Raw genomic sequence first — 18,151 nt, 5'->3', positions numbered from 1 at the left:
TCTCGCTCCAATCAGTCTTCATTGCAAGTACACACTAGTCTAGTCTAAGACGATGTGTACAATTTTTGTCTGTGGATGAGCAAGTGTTTCTTGAGCTGGTTTTGGAGGACCAGTAGGTGGCGTTTTTCCCCCTGTACTAGAGAATCCAAACTAATGCCCAGTTTTGTGACATGGGATGGGATGTGCTATTTTAAACTTTCAATTTTAAAGGTCCTGTCCACACTGTAGTCATCACAGCACTGTTTGAAAAAGAAAATCTAAGAGGCTAAAAAAAACCTGCTCGTCTTGAGACTCCTGTGCTGTGGTACTGTTTCCTGTCCTACTTCCACCCCCTGCATCTCCCCTAAAAAAAGAGTTGATCTCAGTGGGACTTCCTGGTTGAGTATAATTTTGATACATCAATAAGCAGAGGCCTTGCAGTGTTGTTGCGTCACAAGCTCCAGATAAAGGTTAAAACAGGCTGAGATGCAATTCCCTATTCTTTACTGTTACCTCTGGTTTGATGCAGCTTTGTTGTGACACAAGGCTGCATTTCACCTTTGTTTGTGCATTTTGTTTGCATAATGCCTTGAGTAATTGTTTCGTTAGGCACATGAAACCACTTTTGTCAGATAAATTGCCGTTGAAGGAAAAAAACTCACTTATGGTGCATTTGCTTGTTTTTCATGGACATGTGGATGCAAAGAAAAATATTTTGGTGTTTTCCAAAAGGTCGTATGCATGGTAACTTTCCAGTATGAATGTAAAAGTTTCATTTCATTCTAACAAAACTTGCTTTGAGTTTGTATAGCTTTATTTCTTATTGACTCACAGATGTTTCTAAAGAGGATTTAGTCATTTCCTTCCTTCTGCTGTGATGTCTTCCGTTCTAAGAATTATTTTTTTTTGCTAAGACAAACCATTCCACAGTGCCACAGGCAATATCGGTGTGATCTCTGACAAAATTTCATAAAGAGAAGAATGTTTCTTTCCCAAAAGGATTTTTTGCAAGCCAAAGGCACAACCCTTAGCAGTGTGAAGCTTGTGTTGATTTTTGAACTATTAGCAAATGGTAAGTTATCTACTCTAGAATAATTTATTAATTTAGGGAAACTTTGCTAATGCTTAAGTATCTTTGGTTTTATATTTCAAATGTTTAATAAAATCATATGAGGTCTGGGTCCAGAACTATTTGTTTTAATGTGAACTCCTGTGGCAACAGCTCATTGCATTACTGAGATCTTGTAATACTTTTCCAGATTAAGATTCTAATTAGTAACAGAATATGTATGAAATAAGAAACAGAAAGGGCATTTTGATCTATTAAAAAGTCTGAAATTCAGCAGTGAAAGTCTCTCACACTAACAGTCATGTTTTCTTTAAGGTCTTGTGTCTCTGAGATTGGTAGATGGACATGGTGCTAGTGTTTGTAGACACACGGATAGTAGATGGGTGCAGAGGGAGCTTTTCTACTTCTGTTACTGTATATTTTAATTTGATTTTAATTTGCTCAAGCACAGACTTGCCTTCCCTTTACTCTAGATCAGTGGTTCTCAAACTTTTTTGGACCAAGTACCACCCCTAATCCAACCAAAGCATCCAAGTACCACCTACAAGTCATTATCTCATAGGAACCCCAGAAATTATCAATGACCAACATGAGCGCATGTGCACACACACTCACACATACATACAGTATAATAAATATTATAATAATAAACTTTGTTTGATATATTAAAATGCGGCTTCTCAAAGTGTTTTACAGAAAAAAAAACACATAAAAATAAAAAAGCACCATTTCAGTGAGAGGGGTGGGCCTGTTTAGTCGAGCAAAGCAGATGTGAATTAATTTTTCGAGCCCTGATGCAATTCACAACAGTCTAACAGATTTTAAATCGTCAGGCATTTTCTTGATGGCAAAGGTCTCGCGGTGGATGTTGCAATGAAACCATTAATTTCTGGAGCAACCTCTCTAATTCGTGCAACTACACCGCTGTGTCGGCTTGTCATTGCTCTAGCACCGTCTGTACAAACTCCGACACATTTTATCCAGTCGATGCCATTCTCTTCGATAAATTCATTCAGAAGCTGAAATACTGTACGTGCTCTCCTGTAGTTCCTGTTGGTAGCGGCTTACAGACCAGAAAGTCCTCACGGGACGTACCCTCAAACGTAACGTAAACGAGCAAATTGGCCAAATCGACTACAGACTCATCTAATTGCAGTGAAAAACATCTGCTCATCTTAACGCGCGCTGTCAGCGTACTTTTGATATAATCCTTCATTTCAATAATTCTATGAATGACTGTGTCTTTCAGGGGGGGCAGCAGGTCGAGCTGTTCAGCAGCTTTTTCTCCACGCATAATAGTGTGGGGCTTACCTGCTTTAGCAATCCGCAAGCTTGCATTTTTCCACGTTTCCGTTTTTATTTCAGTGTTTATTTTAAGTACTTATTTCATGCGCATGGGAGAGAAACACAGAGACGCTCGGTTTAATTTTTTAAATTAACTTAGAACAGTTCTTAAATATTTTTCTGTTATTTTTCACGCTTTCCTGTGCTCACAAGATTACCAGCGTTGTAGCACGCATTTCTATGCATTCCTGTGTTTACAACGTTGGCATTGTTCCAAAATCACGCACATTCTACTTTCTCCCTATTTGCTGGAGATACAGTAAATCTGTAAAAAAAAAAATGTAAAAAAAGTAAAAAAAAAATGTATTTTAAAAAGTAAAAGTAAAAAAAAAATGTATTTTTTAAATACAATTGGTCACCTGCGTCCATAGCACGCATTCCTATAGAGTGGTATAGAATTACAGAGTATTAGCGCGAACTGTATCGTAGTACGTAGGCTGCGTATTCTACACGTATAAAAATACAAAATATGAAAACCCGTCCCGATTTTTTCAGCGCACACGACACAGTTCCAGGGTCATTTGGCGTACCACCTGGCGGCACTCCACGTACCGCTGCCGGTACGCGTACAACAGTTTGAGAACCACTGCTCTAGATGAACAGTTGTGGGAAATCCATCCTGGCTGCCAGACATATTTACCTGGAATGATCATTTTTCAACATGATCAGTCATTTGCAGTTCAGAATTGTTTAGAGTCACAAAAGATAGGAAAACAAGGAAAAGGTAACATGTTCCTCCCTCCCACACTGTGAAATGTTCCAGCTGCTTGCTCAAATTCACTCCCGGCCCCTGCTATCAGCCTGGCTCCGAAGATGCGATCCCAGGTGCTGAAGCGCACTGTGGATATTCTGTGCCAGTCTCCGCCAGGCCATACCGGAAGCACGTTCCTGCTGTACAAAGAGCGCCAGCTCATTGACTCCAGGACCTTCAGTCCTGAGCAAAGCCTGGCCCAGTTCACTCTGAGGGGCGTCACCACGCAGAACCTGACAATCTACTGCTGCCAGTACCAATCCCAGCAGTCTGGGGTGCCGATTTACAGCATCATGAGCCAGTACCTCTCCCTCATGGAGGAAGGTAAGTTCTGTCCAAAGAAAGGCTTCGGATTCCTAATTTTTACTCTTATTAACTACTTATCCTCTTTCTTCTACTCCTTTTCTTTCCCTACAAATACAAAAAAAAGTGTGGTGTGTTGCAAATACAGTTTAGAATTCACACATGTCATAGGACCTATTGTTGAGGTCAGAGCAGTAATGTGAATGGCAATACTGGTCTGTTGTCCACAGATGGTTGTAGATTTTAAGTAGCTAAACTTAAGGCTCTAATTACTGCCTGCTGCCAATCCAATCTCTAAAAATGTAAATCTCCATATCACTATTGTCATCTAATGTGAACGCATTGAATACATACTGGATGCAATTTTAAATGATTTATAAATATAAAAGTATATACTTGGTGCATGTACTGATACAAACAATTTCAAGTAAGCTGAAGTAGTTCAAGTAGGAAACTGCGTCAGCATGCTTAGGCTGCATAGGAACAAGTAAAGGTTTAGTCTATGTTGAAAAGAGAAGAAAAGAAATACAACGTTTTGGCTGTGGAGCCTTGTTTGCGTGTGAAATCGGGTCACACGTAAAGAAGGCTCCACAGCCGAAACATTGTGTTTCTTTTCTTCTCTTTTCAGCATGGAATAAATCTCTACTTGTTTAATTTCAAGTAAGTCTGTGCAGACAAGCAGGAAAAAACACAAAATTGAAAATTGCATGTAATATATAATGAAACATCTGATACAGTTGCAGGTAGTCATACTGTATGTGTATTTACCAGATTTAAAAATATTCTGAAGAGATCCTGAAGTTTCTGGAGAGACAGAACAGCACACATCATCACTTCAGTGATTTTGTTTTGAAGGATGTTGTAAGTGATCATACACCCATCTCATTACTTTACCTAGACTCGTGTGGTTTTATCACAGAAACCTCACCCGGTATCTCGCCCAGGTGAAGGCGTAGATTGATTTCTTCTTGAAAAGTGTTTGGGTGAAAGTGAAAGTGAAAAGGGTGTGCCATAACTGTCTTTCTTCAAACAAGCGTGGGGGAAAACCTCTTGGGTGAACTGTCTACAATGTGATTCATGGTATGTGGATATATTATAACCTCTATTATATAACCTATATTATATGTGTATCTGGAGATATCGCTGGCAAATTCACAGCATCTCAAGACTTTTTACACGGACTACTGTAGCTCAGACATGGCCTAGTTAACCTGGCAGGATAAGATACTCAAATCTGGAAACCCTAACCTATTTCTTTCTTTCTGAAGTTTGTCAGGTCTGTACTTTCAAATGTCTGTGACAGTTAGGCAGAGGATGTTCACTCGCAAAAGGAGAGTGTTGCTTTGTTTCACTTTGAAGTCTTTGAGCCTCTCAAACAAAATTAAATGTATTTTACAACATCATATATCTTTTCTTTTTGCTTTCTAATCTCAACATGGCCTGTTTGACTTTAATGTTAAAGGTAACTTTAAACAATTAGGAAATTAAATGTCCTTAAAATCTGAATTGGCTTCAGAATTCTTGATTATGTCATGACACAATTTTTAAAGATAAACACTGTGAAATATTATTCCATGCACCCATAGTGTCAGTGCTGTGGCTCATTTGAGCTAATTTCCATTCATGTCTTTGCATTCTGCTGGTTGGAAGTTAATTTGAAATGATTTTGTTCCTTTCTAAGTGTTAAGGTAAAATTAATGTCTGCAGTAACCCATTATTTTCTAAGATTTAACAAATATTGGTCCCCTAGTCCTTTTTAGCCCTGACTACATCTGGTAGCTCTACATTGGATTTTCTTTTACATCTCCTTTCATGTTATTGAGATCAGAGCTGATGGTAGTGATTCAGATGTAGTCTAAATAATTGCAGAGTATGAACAGAATTCACTATTCCAGATGTGTCAAGGGGGTCATTGTATTTCAGGTGTTTAAGCAGGGCATTGCTCAGATTGGACCGAATTCAGTATTCCAGATGTGTTAGAAGCAGAGCATCACATAGTTTCAGCAGAAATTCTGTCAACTTGTTTTATATACTCTGTGCTTCTCATCTTAGTTTCATAATTGTTATTTTCCTGGGCATAAGAATTTTTTTAAATGTTTTTATTCATGTAATTTGGTGATATGGAGGTAAGCCAGTAAGCATGGTGAATTTGTTAATCATCTGCAATGTGGGTAAGACTTCTTCAACATAGCCCTCTTGCATATCCACAGACGTCTACCAACATCTCACATGGTTGTGGGTGGCCTTGTAATAAAGTGATGTTGGCTGGCTCCTGAGCCAACCCTTCACTGACACTTGGACCTCATTTTCATCACCGTAGCCCTCACCTTCAAGAGCATCAGCCATTAGGCCAAACAGGTGAATAATTGATAGTGCAGGATCCCAGCTGTGTATTAGGTGGGGTACAATCATAAAAATTGTCAGGTTCCAGAATAGTGTCCTGTGTTCTGTACACTTTGTGAATTCTGCGTCTCCTGTCTTCTTGATTTTGCAGCTCCCTCTGTCCTCCCGAAGCCCTTGATGTCTGTGGACCCTCCTGGAGGCTCTGTGTTGGTTGGGCAGACCCTGTCGTTCCGTTGCACCGCGTCCCAAGCCCCACGGCAGCCTGAAGCCTTCCTGCTGCTGAAGGATGGGAGGGTTTTCTTCCGCCATGCTGCCCCCGCTGGCTTGGAGGAGTCATTCACCCTGAAGCCGGTGCAGGGCAAGGAGGGGGGCTTTTACAGCTGTGTGTACCAGGCCCGCCTGCCATCCCAGGACATTGTGAACTCCACTGCCAGCGACCCCGTCTACATCACTGTGTCAGGTGAGGGAGATGCAGTTTAGAGCAAAGGTGCACAGCTTCTTAAGAATCGTAATAATCCTCTATACTGTAGATCGATTTATGAACTCTGTTAGAAACAAAACGAAACCAGAGGTCACAAGGCTCCTCCAGGATAAGGACTTTACTATAGCTCTCTGTTCTTTATGCTTAACCATGATTTACTATACTTTTGGTTTGCTTTTGCTTCTACTCCAGCTGCCCTATTTGGCACTGTCCTGTGCGACATTTGACCTTTGAACTGCCCTGCATTGTTCCCAGACTCCCTGGCGGCTCCCTCCCTTGTCCGTCTGCCCTCAGCAATGCAGAGCGCCAGCAGCGTGACCGTCAAGTGTGTGGGGTCGCCCTCCTACCCCGGCGCCCTGTTCAACCTGTACCGCCTGGGAGCCGCCCACCCCCTGAGCTCCCTACGCGCCACCGCCGCCCAGCACGGCGTCCGCTTCATCCTGCCCGACCCGACCGGGGAGTACCAGTGTCAGTACGCCGTGAACCTGGGCCAGGAGTGGAGGGAGTCCGCCCGCAGTCTGCCCATCCTCATCGACCCTCCAGGTGTGCGCTGGTGTGCCCGGTAACCCCGCTCTGTACACAGGCACAGCAGGCAAGAGTCTCATCCCGCCGCAGCCTTGGCCAGCAGAGGTCATTCATGGACTGTTTGTTTGGTTGGGATCTGTCACTTCGTGCAACATGCAATTTGTCATTTAGAAACTTTTTGCTTCGGTTAGTTATTTCTTTTTGTACTTATTGTTATAGCTAACGCCGGTTTTGTTATTACAGCTAACAGAAATGTGATGGTATCTATAATGTACAAATCCGGAAACCTAACAGAGTTCTCTTTTTACTAGATAACCACTGATATTTAACACGTCTTGGTTTATGTTTCTCAAACCATTCTTGTATTCTGGAGGCACAGTGTCACTTTATGGGAATACACAATGTTATACATGGAAACAAGAAAAAAACTCAAAACACATTCTAGCATAACTCCACAGCCTGTTTCAGGCCTTTTTCAAAAGATATTAAAAGCCTAATGTGTTTAAAGCTGAAATATTCACATATTTAATCTATCATTGAAAGGCCAGTGATTCTCAAGTCAGTATTTACTGTAGCTATGATTCTTACTTAAGGTAAATCATTCAAACAGGCGCTAAACTAAGAGACGATACTAACAATTCAATTGCAGACTGTGAAGGACTTTGTCCTCAGCCAGGAGACAGCTATCATGAGTTCTGCCCTTGCACACTCTGCTTCTGGGATAAGCCCTGGTTTGCCAGAACCTACATTATGATACAGTATATGTTCTTTGGATAAAGAGGTTTTTTTTACCCAGGATCTGCATGTCTGGGTCAAGAGCTGTGCAGGAATCAAACAAATACAGTATGGCTGCTCTACAAGTCTGTTTAGGAAAGGACACTTTCTTTCAAAAACTTCCACACCGAGTCCAGCTATATTCATTCAGAAATACTTTCCCTAGCACTTTATGAATCATTACTGATAGGACAAAATCAGGAGAGCTGCTATAGCTCCACTAAGCATGCTGCTTATCTCACAGCTCCGCAGGAGAGGTATGAGCTGTGCACACTTTGTTGGAGTTATCTGTGTGGCAAGTCTCTATAGTGCCTACACAGCTGATGCTGCCCTACTTGCCATCCCTGGCCTATGGTCTGGTTCTGTTGTGCAGGTGGACAAGCTGGACAGTCCCAGAGTTTAGTTTACCCTTGTTGTAAGGCTCAAAGCCAGAATGCATGCCACTCTTACCAGCTGTTACCAGCTTAGAAATGTGCGGCAGTCCTGGTCATTTCAGGTCTGGATTTTGATAGCTCTGTAAGCTGTGCAACATGTCCTTCACCTTCACATTTCCTTTGACTTTAATTTTTCCAATGCTTTTTTTCTAGGACACAGTGTTCCCACTGAACCAAGCACCCCTGCTTCCCACATAGGTAAGCTGTTGTAGAAAATAGTTTTTTTATCATTTCAGGAAGCTTCCACTCAATGGTAATGGTCTTAACTTCAAGATGAAGCAATCTTGAAAGAGACCTTTAGAGAAGCCTCAGTGCATTCTCAGGGGTGGACTTCCACCCACAGTAAGTTTAATGGCAGTAACAAAAAAAGAGTGGCTTCAGATTTTGAGTTAGCCCTGAATAGCATGGTTTGTGAGGTGCAGATAGTGTATCCCATCATTTCTGGGGAGTGTAATCTGGTCAGTGTGCTTTTGTGGGAAAGTAGGTAATAAGAGGCATTGTTGATTGCTGACAACTGTGCCTCACTGAAACTAAAAGCAGACCTGGCAAAAATGCTGCCAATTCAGACAGCCTCAAAGGTTTGCAGTCCCTGGATGTCAGCCTATGGATTGAGCACATGTAGTATGCTGTAGCTGGGTCAGATTCAGATGTAGAGAAACCTCAGATGCTGTTTTGAGTGGGGCATTTCCTCATGGACATCTGTGAACAGCAACGGATATGAATACCAACCATAATAATTATTGAATTGAATGAATAGCCACAATATTAATTGTCTAATGCAGTACATACTACCTAGTAAGTGTGTTGTAAGGCTTTGGATGCTCTAATGTCATTGGTCAGGAATGGTCTGACTATCAATCCCCTCCTGCTCTCTACAGACTGGGCACTGGTTGCCGGCTCAGTATCTGCTGGAGTCCTCTTTGTTGCCATCCTGGCCATACTGGTCTTCCTGCTGCACCGGAAAGGTAAGCTCTTGTGTTTCTGGAAGCTGAAGGACTATGTAGAGTACAGTACTTTATGTTAAAAGCTTAATTTGATATGTGACACAATACCAAGCATGCGGCAGAGGACACAAAAACACACAGGTGTCTACAGTTGGACCTTTTGTGTAACGTGGAGTCTGATGCACATCTTGGTCTTGGAGACGAGATTGTTCCATTGTGTTTTAGGGTTGCTTCTTTTAACACAGCAAGGAGATACAGTATAGACAAATGAAAGCCCCTTCATGTTCTTAGCTGTGGTGTCGTCAGTCTCATAAATGAGAGGGGGCTATTTGGCCTGTGTAGCCTGCTTATATGCTAGTAGCTCTTGATCCAAGGCTCTCATCCAGCTTGTTGTGTTGGCTTCAACAACATGGCTTGTTCCCGACTCCCACAGTACTATGATCTTAGAAGTGCATCCCGTTCTTAGGTTTTAATGCACTTCTACATAGTTTTCATTTGTGTCCTCTTAAATGTTTTCATCTATGCCAGAGTTTTCCAGCTGTGTCTTCATACTGTAGATCCAAGGGAATCAGTCTTAAACACCTGTACTGTGTGTAACATAGTTACAGAAGAGAGATTTCACCGTCAAGATAGCATTCAGTATTTAACAGCCCCATATTGGAAGCTCTTTTTTAAAATCTTAAAAGTACAGCTATGGAGCGGCACAGTGGTGCAGTGGTTACCACTGGGCTCAGTTCTGGACCTGGAGTGCTATCTGCATGGAGCTTGTATGTTCTCCCTGTGTTCGCATAGGTTTCTTCTGGGACCTCCAGTTTCTTCCCACAGTGCAAATACATTCTAGTTGTTTAACTGGATTCTTGGAAAACTGGCCCTGGTGTGAGTGTGCTTCCTACAAAGGACTGACATTGCCCACGTTACTTGCTGGGATAGGTTCCAGCTATCCTGCAATTGAGGGTTGCTATACTGCAATTGAATCTGCTAGAAGATGGGTGGATGGTGGTACAGAGATTGAAATAAGAGTGAGCTTATCTCTGAATCCTGCCATTTGCAGTGCTTTTGGCTTGTGGTCCCCTAAGCTGTCCTATAGAAACAGATAGTGCCATAGAGCAGCCATGCATTCCTTCCTTGTGAAAATTCCCTCAATTCTGCATTCATCACACAGCTTAGAGCTGCACTTTTAAAGGTTGAGCTTTAAATTAAGTTTAGGCTGGAAAGCCTGCACCTGTTCGTCTGGGCTCTGCTTTGCTGGGAAGGTGGCTCTCGTGACCTTGCCTGCTTTCTTTTCTTTTGCAGTGAAATTGCACACCGAGAAGAAGAGAAAGAGGTAGGTGTGGCATTGCAAGACAGTGCAGTATTCCCTCCACAGCCTTCCCAGGTTTGCCACAGTACTGATGTGTGCATGACGGAAAAGCCTGATTCTTTTTCATGGTGACATGTCTTCACCACACCAAAAGGTACCAAAAATAAAAAATGGATGTTGTTAGGAAAATCAAAAATGGATGTATCTTTTTACATTTACAGTATTTGAGCTGTCTACCTGTAGGAAAAAAGGAGAATGGACAAAATTAAGCAGATTTTTTTGTTTTTAGGGAGGAAGCACTGCTATGGAATTCTTTACACAACATGGATAACATCATTGGTAGGTTTTCCTGTTATTTGCGGTACCGTTTACTGATGGGTGTGTTGAGGTGAGTTCCTTTTATCTGTTTGCCTGCTCTTCTCCACTTCAGTTTCCTTTTGAACTTTCACGTTTCAGAGCTTCTCCACCACAAAAAGAGAAAAGGAGGCTGTAGGTTACTTCAGAGCTCGACACTTCGGCCGGGTGGCAGATTCTGAAAGTGTCACTCTTTCTGTGGGTCGTATCAGTGACGGCGGCATGTCTATTTGTTTTTCAGACTTCTCTTTAAGAGATCGCTGCACTCCGGCACAGGTGATGAACTCATAACACAACTACCTCGTTCTTTCTGCAGTCAGCAAAACCCCGTATTTTCCACTTTTATTCTTCAGAGAGCTCGGAAGAAAATCCTCTGTTGCAAAATCCTCTTAAATTTTAGAATTTTGTGTAAGCCGACTGACGCCTGGTATTTGCATTCTCACTTTGGCTAAGGGGAGGAGAGGTGATCGTTTTTGAAATGATAACTTTCAATTACTCCTGTTCACAGTTTTCCTCTACCTTAAATGGTCCTCTTTAAGTACTGCCAAAGTTTATTAATGAAATCAGGTCAGCAGGGGGAGGATTATTCAGTCTAATACAGGCATTCCCCACTCTGGTCCCTGGGGTTCAGGATCCAACAGGTTTTCTACAGTATTTGTCCTTATGTTGCCATGAGGGAGATGTCGAACATATCCAGTTAAGGTTTTACTGGCCGAATTCATTCCTCCTGTATAGTCTTAAGATGGTGAAAATGAAAGAGACAGAAACTCTGCTGTATTTTGACCTCAGAGTTGGGGACCTCGGCTTGTATCTAGTGTTTACTGAATGGACCCGATACTCAAGTGTCTGGGTCAATTGCAGCTTTTAGCTTGTTAATTTGTTCAAATTGTAAAATGTCAAGAGCTGAGATGTGTTGAGTAATTAATCTGTAAACAAACACAAATAGGTGAACCCCTTAAGATTTAAAAGGCTGTATAGTGTTTTTTGTCTGGTTTCTGTGCCTCTGAAGTATAAAATGTTAAACAGGGGCAAATTAACTATTAACGCCACTCTCACATCATTTTTGCATTTTCTAACAAGGACCCTTCAGGCATGCATGAGAATATCATGTTATTTATTGGATCATTTATTAATTTACATTACCTTTTGGTCCTATTTATTGTGTGGGGATTGCCACGTTCCATGTTTTACCATGCTAAACTATGTTATACCATGCTTTACCATACTCTCTTGACACTTTTGCTTTTGCACCCGACGCTTTAACCACAGTTTTGTTGCCTAATACAAAGTTCCCAACCTCGCTTCCTTATTTTCAATGCCCTGCTTTCATTCTGAACTGGTTCTTGATGCAGAGATGCACACGTGGTCATGTACAGTACCGTCTGCCTTTCGGAAAAACCACAAAGGAGAAACCTCAAGAAGGAAAGGCCCTGGTTTTGTCTGATCGGATGAGAAATCTGTCCCTGCTTTTGTTTGCCTGGATGAAGCTGAAAATAGTCTAGGCAGAAACATAACCAGCAGGAGGTAACATGGGAAGTTATACTTATTCCCAGCATTCAGCTTCTCTTCCTGCTATCCTGGCTTTCACAGTCAGAGAGTTCTTTCCAGTTTTTTAATTTACTTACAGTATGTGTTTGGGTGACACACCCTTTATTATTACTGTTGTAACTACTGTATTGCTTGTTTATTCATCTGATTCCTTTATTTCAACATGGTACTGGAAGTGAAGCAATATGGGCGACAGCTATCGCCACACATACAGGACAGCGTAGGGCAGTGCTCAGCAGGGTCCTGATAGCTGAGACTGTTGGAGTTTGCTGCGCTGAAGCTCATCCCTCTGCTGTTTGAGTTAGCTTCTGTCCTGACAGAAAGGGCCAGTGAACTGTTGAAATCGCTGTGCTGTTGCTCTTTGGGAGAGGAGGCAGGGAGTGGCTGGCGTACAGCACGCAAAGCGTAGTGCGTAAGAGAAGATGTGTTGCAAACAAAGGCGGTAAAAAGCTTGTCGAAATACTATGGTAAGTAATTGAATAGGCAGTTCGCAGCTTTTGAAACGTAGGGAAGCATGTGATTTTCAGATCTTGTGGTCCTTTCAGGTTTATGGTGAGCATCTTCTGTTCTCATGAGCTGTTCTCTCGCTGTGATCGGTTTTACAGGACGGGGGAGCAGAAGCCATAGCCCATGGGGACCAAATACTGGGGAACCCCCCACATGGCACCACCAGGCATAGAACCTCCTCACTTTCATTCTCGGGGCCCCAGGCCTTCACCACCTTCAAGAGCCCAATCCCCTGACAAAGGTCCTGCCCAGGACACAAGCAAGCATGTGGACTGAATGGACTAGAGACTGCCCTCTTGTGGCTGTCTGCAGCAGCACAGCCGTCACCGCTCTGACTTGTATCTTCTCCAATGGGCAACACCTGCCCAGGTCTTATGTGAGCACGATTTCAACGGTGTTTAAAACATGATGTTCCATGAGAGTTGTCATACTCACTGCTCCCGTAAAAACATGATCTAAATACAGATCTTGCTCCTCTGTACATGAAACAGATGGCCTGGCTAGTCTATGGGTTGCACAAATGCAAAAGAGACTTTCTCCTGTCCTGGTTCGTACTAGATTAAAGGAAATGTCTTTAGTTACTGAAGTTTAGGATTTCAATCATGGAGCTCCTGTCTGACTAGAGGGAGGACCCTAAGATTACCTTGAATAGCTTTGGACACAGATATCTTGACTTCTTAACTTTGTGCCCAGTTTCCCTGACAGGAAAATAAAGCACCACCTCTGTCAAAGACTACTCTAGGCGACTCGTTTCAGATCGGGATGAACCAGTATTGTTCTGTTAAGAGCAAACCTGGCTGTCTTCGTCCTTGGATTGAGACAGCAGGACAGTGTGTGTGCATCACTTGAAATAGATTCAAAATCTGAAAGCTTTGTCTTAGACCATGCACTTCTTTGTGCACTAAAAAAATAATGTGAAAGAAATGAACTGAGCCACAGAGGAGCTGTTTTTAATTCATATCATCTGTGAAACTTGGAAGGTCTTCCTCAAAGTGTGTTTTTTTGCTTGTTTGTAACAGAACTTGTGAAATATCTGCTGTAATGATTTTGTAATCAAGCATTGTTAACCTCAGAATCTAGAAAAAACAAAAAACAAAAATGAGGTTGTTTAACCTGTACCAGATGCACTGTGATAAATATTATACTTAATGTTTTCTTCTTTTTATCATTTTCTGGTCTGTTCTGTACGTCTGTAATAGGAATGTTGTAATGAAACTATTTCATTTCTAAAAATAGAGTAAAATGAATTTATGTTTAAGAAAGTCTTAAAACAGTGGAATTAGCACAGTGTAGCTTTTTAACTAGAAATTGTCATTTGCATTAATTTATAGTACTTCAAAAATAAGCATTTAAAAAAACTGGACACCTAAATGTGACCTGTGGCAATATACTGTATGTTTTCAATGGATTCATAATGTTGTTATAGACTTGTGTAGAAATCTTTTCAAGACCTTTATAAAATGTTGTGTGTACAATCCATTTACAAACTCTGTTTCCTGGAGCAGTAATTATGTATGGTACATAGACAAGAGTACATGTGATTCCTGTCTCTAAAAAATCCATTAGTGTTTGTTCCTGTTTCACATCTTTAAAATTGGGTAACCTCACATATTGTTGCAGCCAGCAGCTACTGTATATCACCCTGCAACTCACAGCTGGCAGCCCACTGATGCTCAGCAGGTGTGAGCCTGGTCAGTACCTGGATGGGAGACCTCCTGGTTGCTGCTGGAAGAGGTATTAGTGGGGCCAGTAGGGGTCACTCATCCTGTGGTCTGTGTGTGTCCTAATGCCCCAGTATAGTGATCAGGGACACTATACTGTAAAACTAGCGCCGTCCTTCGGATGAGATGTAAAACCAAGGTCCTGACTCTCTGTGGTCATTAAAAATCCCAGGACATTTCTTGAAAAGAGTAGGGGTGTAACCCTGGCGTCCTGGCCAAACTTCCTCCTGGCCCTTACCAATCATGGCCTCCTAATAATCCCCATCTCTGAATTGGCTTCATTATGCTGTTCTCCTCCCCACTCAGAGCTGGTGTGTGGTGAGCATTCTGGAGCACTATGGCTGCTATCGCATCATCCAGGTGGGGCTACACATTGGTGGGAGTACCTGGGAAGTGCTTTGAGTGGAGTGAAGTGCTTTCTCCAGAAAAAGCACTGTATAAGTGTAAGGAATTCTTATAAAGATAGCTGTAGTAGTTTTCAGTTTGTGAGAAGTTTCCTTGTGTACCACTAGAGGGAGCCCTGTTCCACTCCAATGCTATACTCTTAAAGCCCTTGACAGTTTCTTAACACCCGCCTCTCTGTGCTGCTTTGTCTTTTTTTTCATTTTTGTCGTGTCTTCATTGATATTCTGGTACTTTCTATGTATCCAACGGTAATTCAGCATGAAAACATTCAACCTTTCTGTGGCTCTTCTATAGCTCTCATTGACAAATGAATTGCACATGAGTTTCAGTCTTACCTGATTGCAGTTCAAGTGCTATCCCCTAGGAGGCAAAGCTATCTCTGTTATTTCTTTGATTTGCACATCTGTGTATCTCTCCACTTTGTCCAGTTCAAGTCACAGTGGGAGTTAGTCTGTCCTGGCAAGGAAGCGGAGACACATTCAGACCAGGGCCAGTTTCCCAGAAGTCAGTTCAGCTGGCAGTAGGCTTTTTGACTGGGAGGAAAGCCACGTGAACATGAGGAGAACATACAAACTCCACACAGACTGCAAATTCAACCTGGAGATCCAGTGCTTCAAGGCAGCAAGCTACAGTAACCACTGCGCCACCTTTCCGCCCTGTTGTTATACAGTACATAATTATACGTTATAGTATAAAGGTTTAAAGATAGTTTTGTCTGCAGACAGAATAGCCTTATTTTATCAAATAAAGATTGATTACTGGGTTAGTCTAGTTTGCAGTGTGAATAGAGCTGTTTTTATTGGGGAAAAATGTACTTGTTTTGTCATTATCTGATACCTGATTGTGATTGTGAAGGCTGCTCAACTCTTAGAACTTTACAGGAAATCCTGAGGGTCTTGAATAAATTCAGTGCTGGATTTTCAGAAAGAGAAATCTCTTATGGAAGGATCTTTTGGGTTTCCTGTAGATGCAGAAAGTTCACAATGGAGGAATGGCAAAGGTATCCAAGGTGCCATTGCTCTGCAGACAAAGAGCAAAGCTACCCTGAGTACAGAGAGAAAGTCCTGTGACTTCTCTGGACTTTCCAAGTTAACAGGCCTGTCTGGAAACCACCCCAGATCAGGGACAGAATTGGGAAGTAAAGGTTATTCGAAAGAAAGTTCAGAGAATCATGGGTTGTTTTTTTTAATCGGGAAGCAGGGCAAAACCACATCTCTGATACTCTGAGGAACACGTGCACTGCATCTGGAGTGCATGAAAAAAAACGGGAAGGCCAGATAGCTTTCACACTGAAGAAAACAGGGCTTGCTGACTTCAAGCAGCAGTAGGGGAAAGAAACGGTGTCTGACGTCTGCAGAGTAGCATGTACTGTAACAGCTTTGATTCTACAGAAAGAGACAGTTCTAATACCAAAAATGTCGATCTTAAATATTTCAATGCAAATGAATCTTTGTTTTTTGAAGGTGTAAATGACAATGAAAAAAGTGAGTTTAAGCTCTTTCGTGATTTTCAGGTTTTAATTTTCCCCATCAACAAACAAAATGCACCCCTTCTTTACCAACGGCCTGCTTGAATTTGTTAGTTTTGGACTCTGATACAGTCTACAGTACCTACGGCTCAGAATTCCCACTGGTGGCTGCAATAGAAACCCTGAAGCTGACAGTAAGTGCCCTGCTGCCTAGCTGTATCCCCACACCAAGCCCATCGTAGATGCCAGTTCCTTTTTCGGAACTTTTTCACCATTTTGATAGCTTGCAGATTCTAAAAGATTGCAGATTTCCAGCTACTTGTAAAATCTTAGGGCTTCCAATTGACTCGACCTGTTCTCTGCAAGGCACTTAGAAGTGGCGAATTATTCGCTGATTGTGACTGGGATTTTCCGAGCGACGCGGACCAGTGGGTTGCCTGCTGCCCGAGCCACAGTTGAGATTAGTCTCTTGGGTGTCCAGCAGCTCCTGGTATCTCCGCTCACAGGGCACCAGCGACGTAGCAGCGTGAGGCTGTGATGGGCGGGCGAGCCGGAGGGGCCAGTGTGTCCATCTTCATTCTGCCCCTGCGCTGCAGGAGTCGCTGCTGGGAGCCGAGCTGCAGAGAAACAGGTGGCGGTGTCACGTCGGGTGAGCAGAAAACGAAAAGGTGTCGGACGGAAGGAAGTGGCAAGGTTTTTTAAAGCCCGTTTCAAGCTATTGTCAAAATAATAGATGAGAAATTATGGAAATACATAGTGGTGTAGCCTGGCACCCTCCATCTCGTGAACTTTTATTGCTTTATACCCTACGACAGCAGTTACTGAAAGTGAAAGTTGGACATTGTAAGCAAAACCCTATCAGTCCTGATCTAGTCTTACTGCACTGGGCTGGCAATATGAAACTCTTCACCACTCATGTGCTTTTTTATGGCAGCACAGAACTGTTTGTGAAAACCATGAGGTTTTATTTTCATTGCGCTTTGTGTTTACAACCTCTGATCCCCTGCTGGTTCTCGTGTTCTTGTTTTTGACTCCCTGTGCTAGCTCTGGAGCGTTTAAGTGGCTGGGGAAGCTGTTTAATGGTGAAGTGAGCTGTCGAGCACATGCTTTAACCCTGTGCTGTGTGCAGGGACTCGGCGGGTGAGCAGTGGCACTGACCTCTCCTGATGAGAGGCTGACAGCTTGACGGCAGTTTGGACTCTCGTGTGAGAAGCACAGAGAGGCTCGTTAGCACAACAAGGATTTGAACCAGGAAATTCCTAGTAATAAGCCCTGAATTCAGCCCCGGTCTAACAGGTTATACTTCACAATTTAAACACCAATTTCTAATGATATAGAACTATTCCATTCCATTGTGATTGAACAGGTGTTTGTTAAATGAACAAATTTAGAGCTAATTAAACCTCCAGCTCCAGAGTTCTCTCGCTGGTGTTGGCAGTCTTTAAATCCAGGCGACCTGTAAGAGACACTAGACTGGGGTTCTCCAGGATAAGGGATGCCTGTACCCCTGTAAAGAAGCCCACAGATGAAGGCATATCTCAAGCTCCTGCGTAAAACACACAGGCAACTCTTGATGCATTTGTGGGCGTCAAAATCTCAGGGCGTCCACTTCACGCAAGTTGTGTTGTGTTCAGGCTGTCTCGTCTCTAAATCCCCAGTGACCGTGTCTGTTCTGTCTGTAAATCTATATATACCTCTCTAAACATAGCTCTCACTCTCTCTCCTTATATATTTCTATCTGAATTTATGACACGGTGATGTGTGCCAGGCCTCCACACAATAGCCTCTGCCCTGAAACCAGTAACTCAATACCTAGGAGTTTGTTTGCAGAGGTGTGTGTCATTCATCTGCCGCCCTCTGGTTGAAGAGTTGCCCGTTTTGAATTTTTTCTGTTTGTTGTG

General features: G+C 42.5%; 1 protein-coding gene across 5 annotated transcripts; it reads left to right on the top strand.

Moving 5' to 3' along the window:
* The first annotated feature begins 98 nt into the window (after positions 1-98).
* Positions 99-14,135, top strand: LOC107077615 (T-cell-interacting, activating receptor on myeloid cells protein 1). Of its 5 annotated transcripts, none has more exons than XM_015349212.2 (10): positions 99-1,051; positions 3,156-3,467; positions 5,941-6,249; positions 6,526-6,813; positions 8,157-8,201; positions 8,882-8,968; positions 10,241-10,271; positions 10,537-10,586; positions 10,843-10,877; positions 12,755-14,135. In XM_015349212.2, the coding sequence occupies exons 1-10, from the start codon at positions 961-963 to the stop codon at positions 12,890-12,892; spliced, it is 1,386 nt and encodes a 461-aa protein (XP_015204698.2). In that variant the 5' UTR covers positions 99-960; the 3' UTR covers positions 12,893-14,135. The 5 variants fall into 5 exon arrangements, with proteins under 5 accessions (XP_015204698.2, XP_015204703.1, XP_015204700.2 ...); XM_015349216.2 differs by having other exon boundaries at positions 963-1,051; positions 3,251-3,467; XM_015349217.2 differs by lacking the exon at positions 3,156-3,467.
* Positions 14,136-18,151: the final 4,016 nt, after the last annotated feature.

Source organism: Lepisosteus oculatus, chromosome 11, assembly GCF_040954835.1.
Source record: "Lepisosteus oculatus isolate fLepOcu1 chromosome 11, fLepOcu1.hap2, whole genome shotgun sequence".
NCBI lineage: Eukaryota > Metazoa > Chordata > Actinopteri > Semionotiformes > Lepisosteidae > Lepisosteus > Lepisosteus oculatus.
The sequence above is the reverse complement of the archived record's forward strand: the minus strand, read 5'-3'. Positions and strand labels throughout refer to the sequence as shown.

Coding starts and splice junctions, on each gene's coding strand:
- LOC107077615 (XM_015349212.2), top strand. CDS start 961: ATGTTTCTTTCCCAAAAGGATTTTTTGCAAGCCAAAGGCACAACCCTT. Junction 3,468..5,940: donor CCTCTCCCTCATGGAGGAAG/GTAAGTTCTGTC, acceptor TTGATTTTGCAG/CTCCCTCTGTCCTCCCGAAG. Junction 8,202..8,881: donor CACCCCTGCTTCCCACATAG/GTAAGCTGTTGT, acceptor TGCTCTCTACAG/ACTGGGCACTGGTTGCCGGC.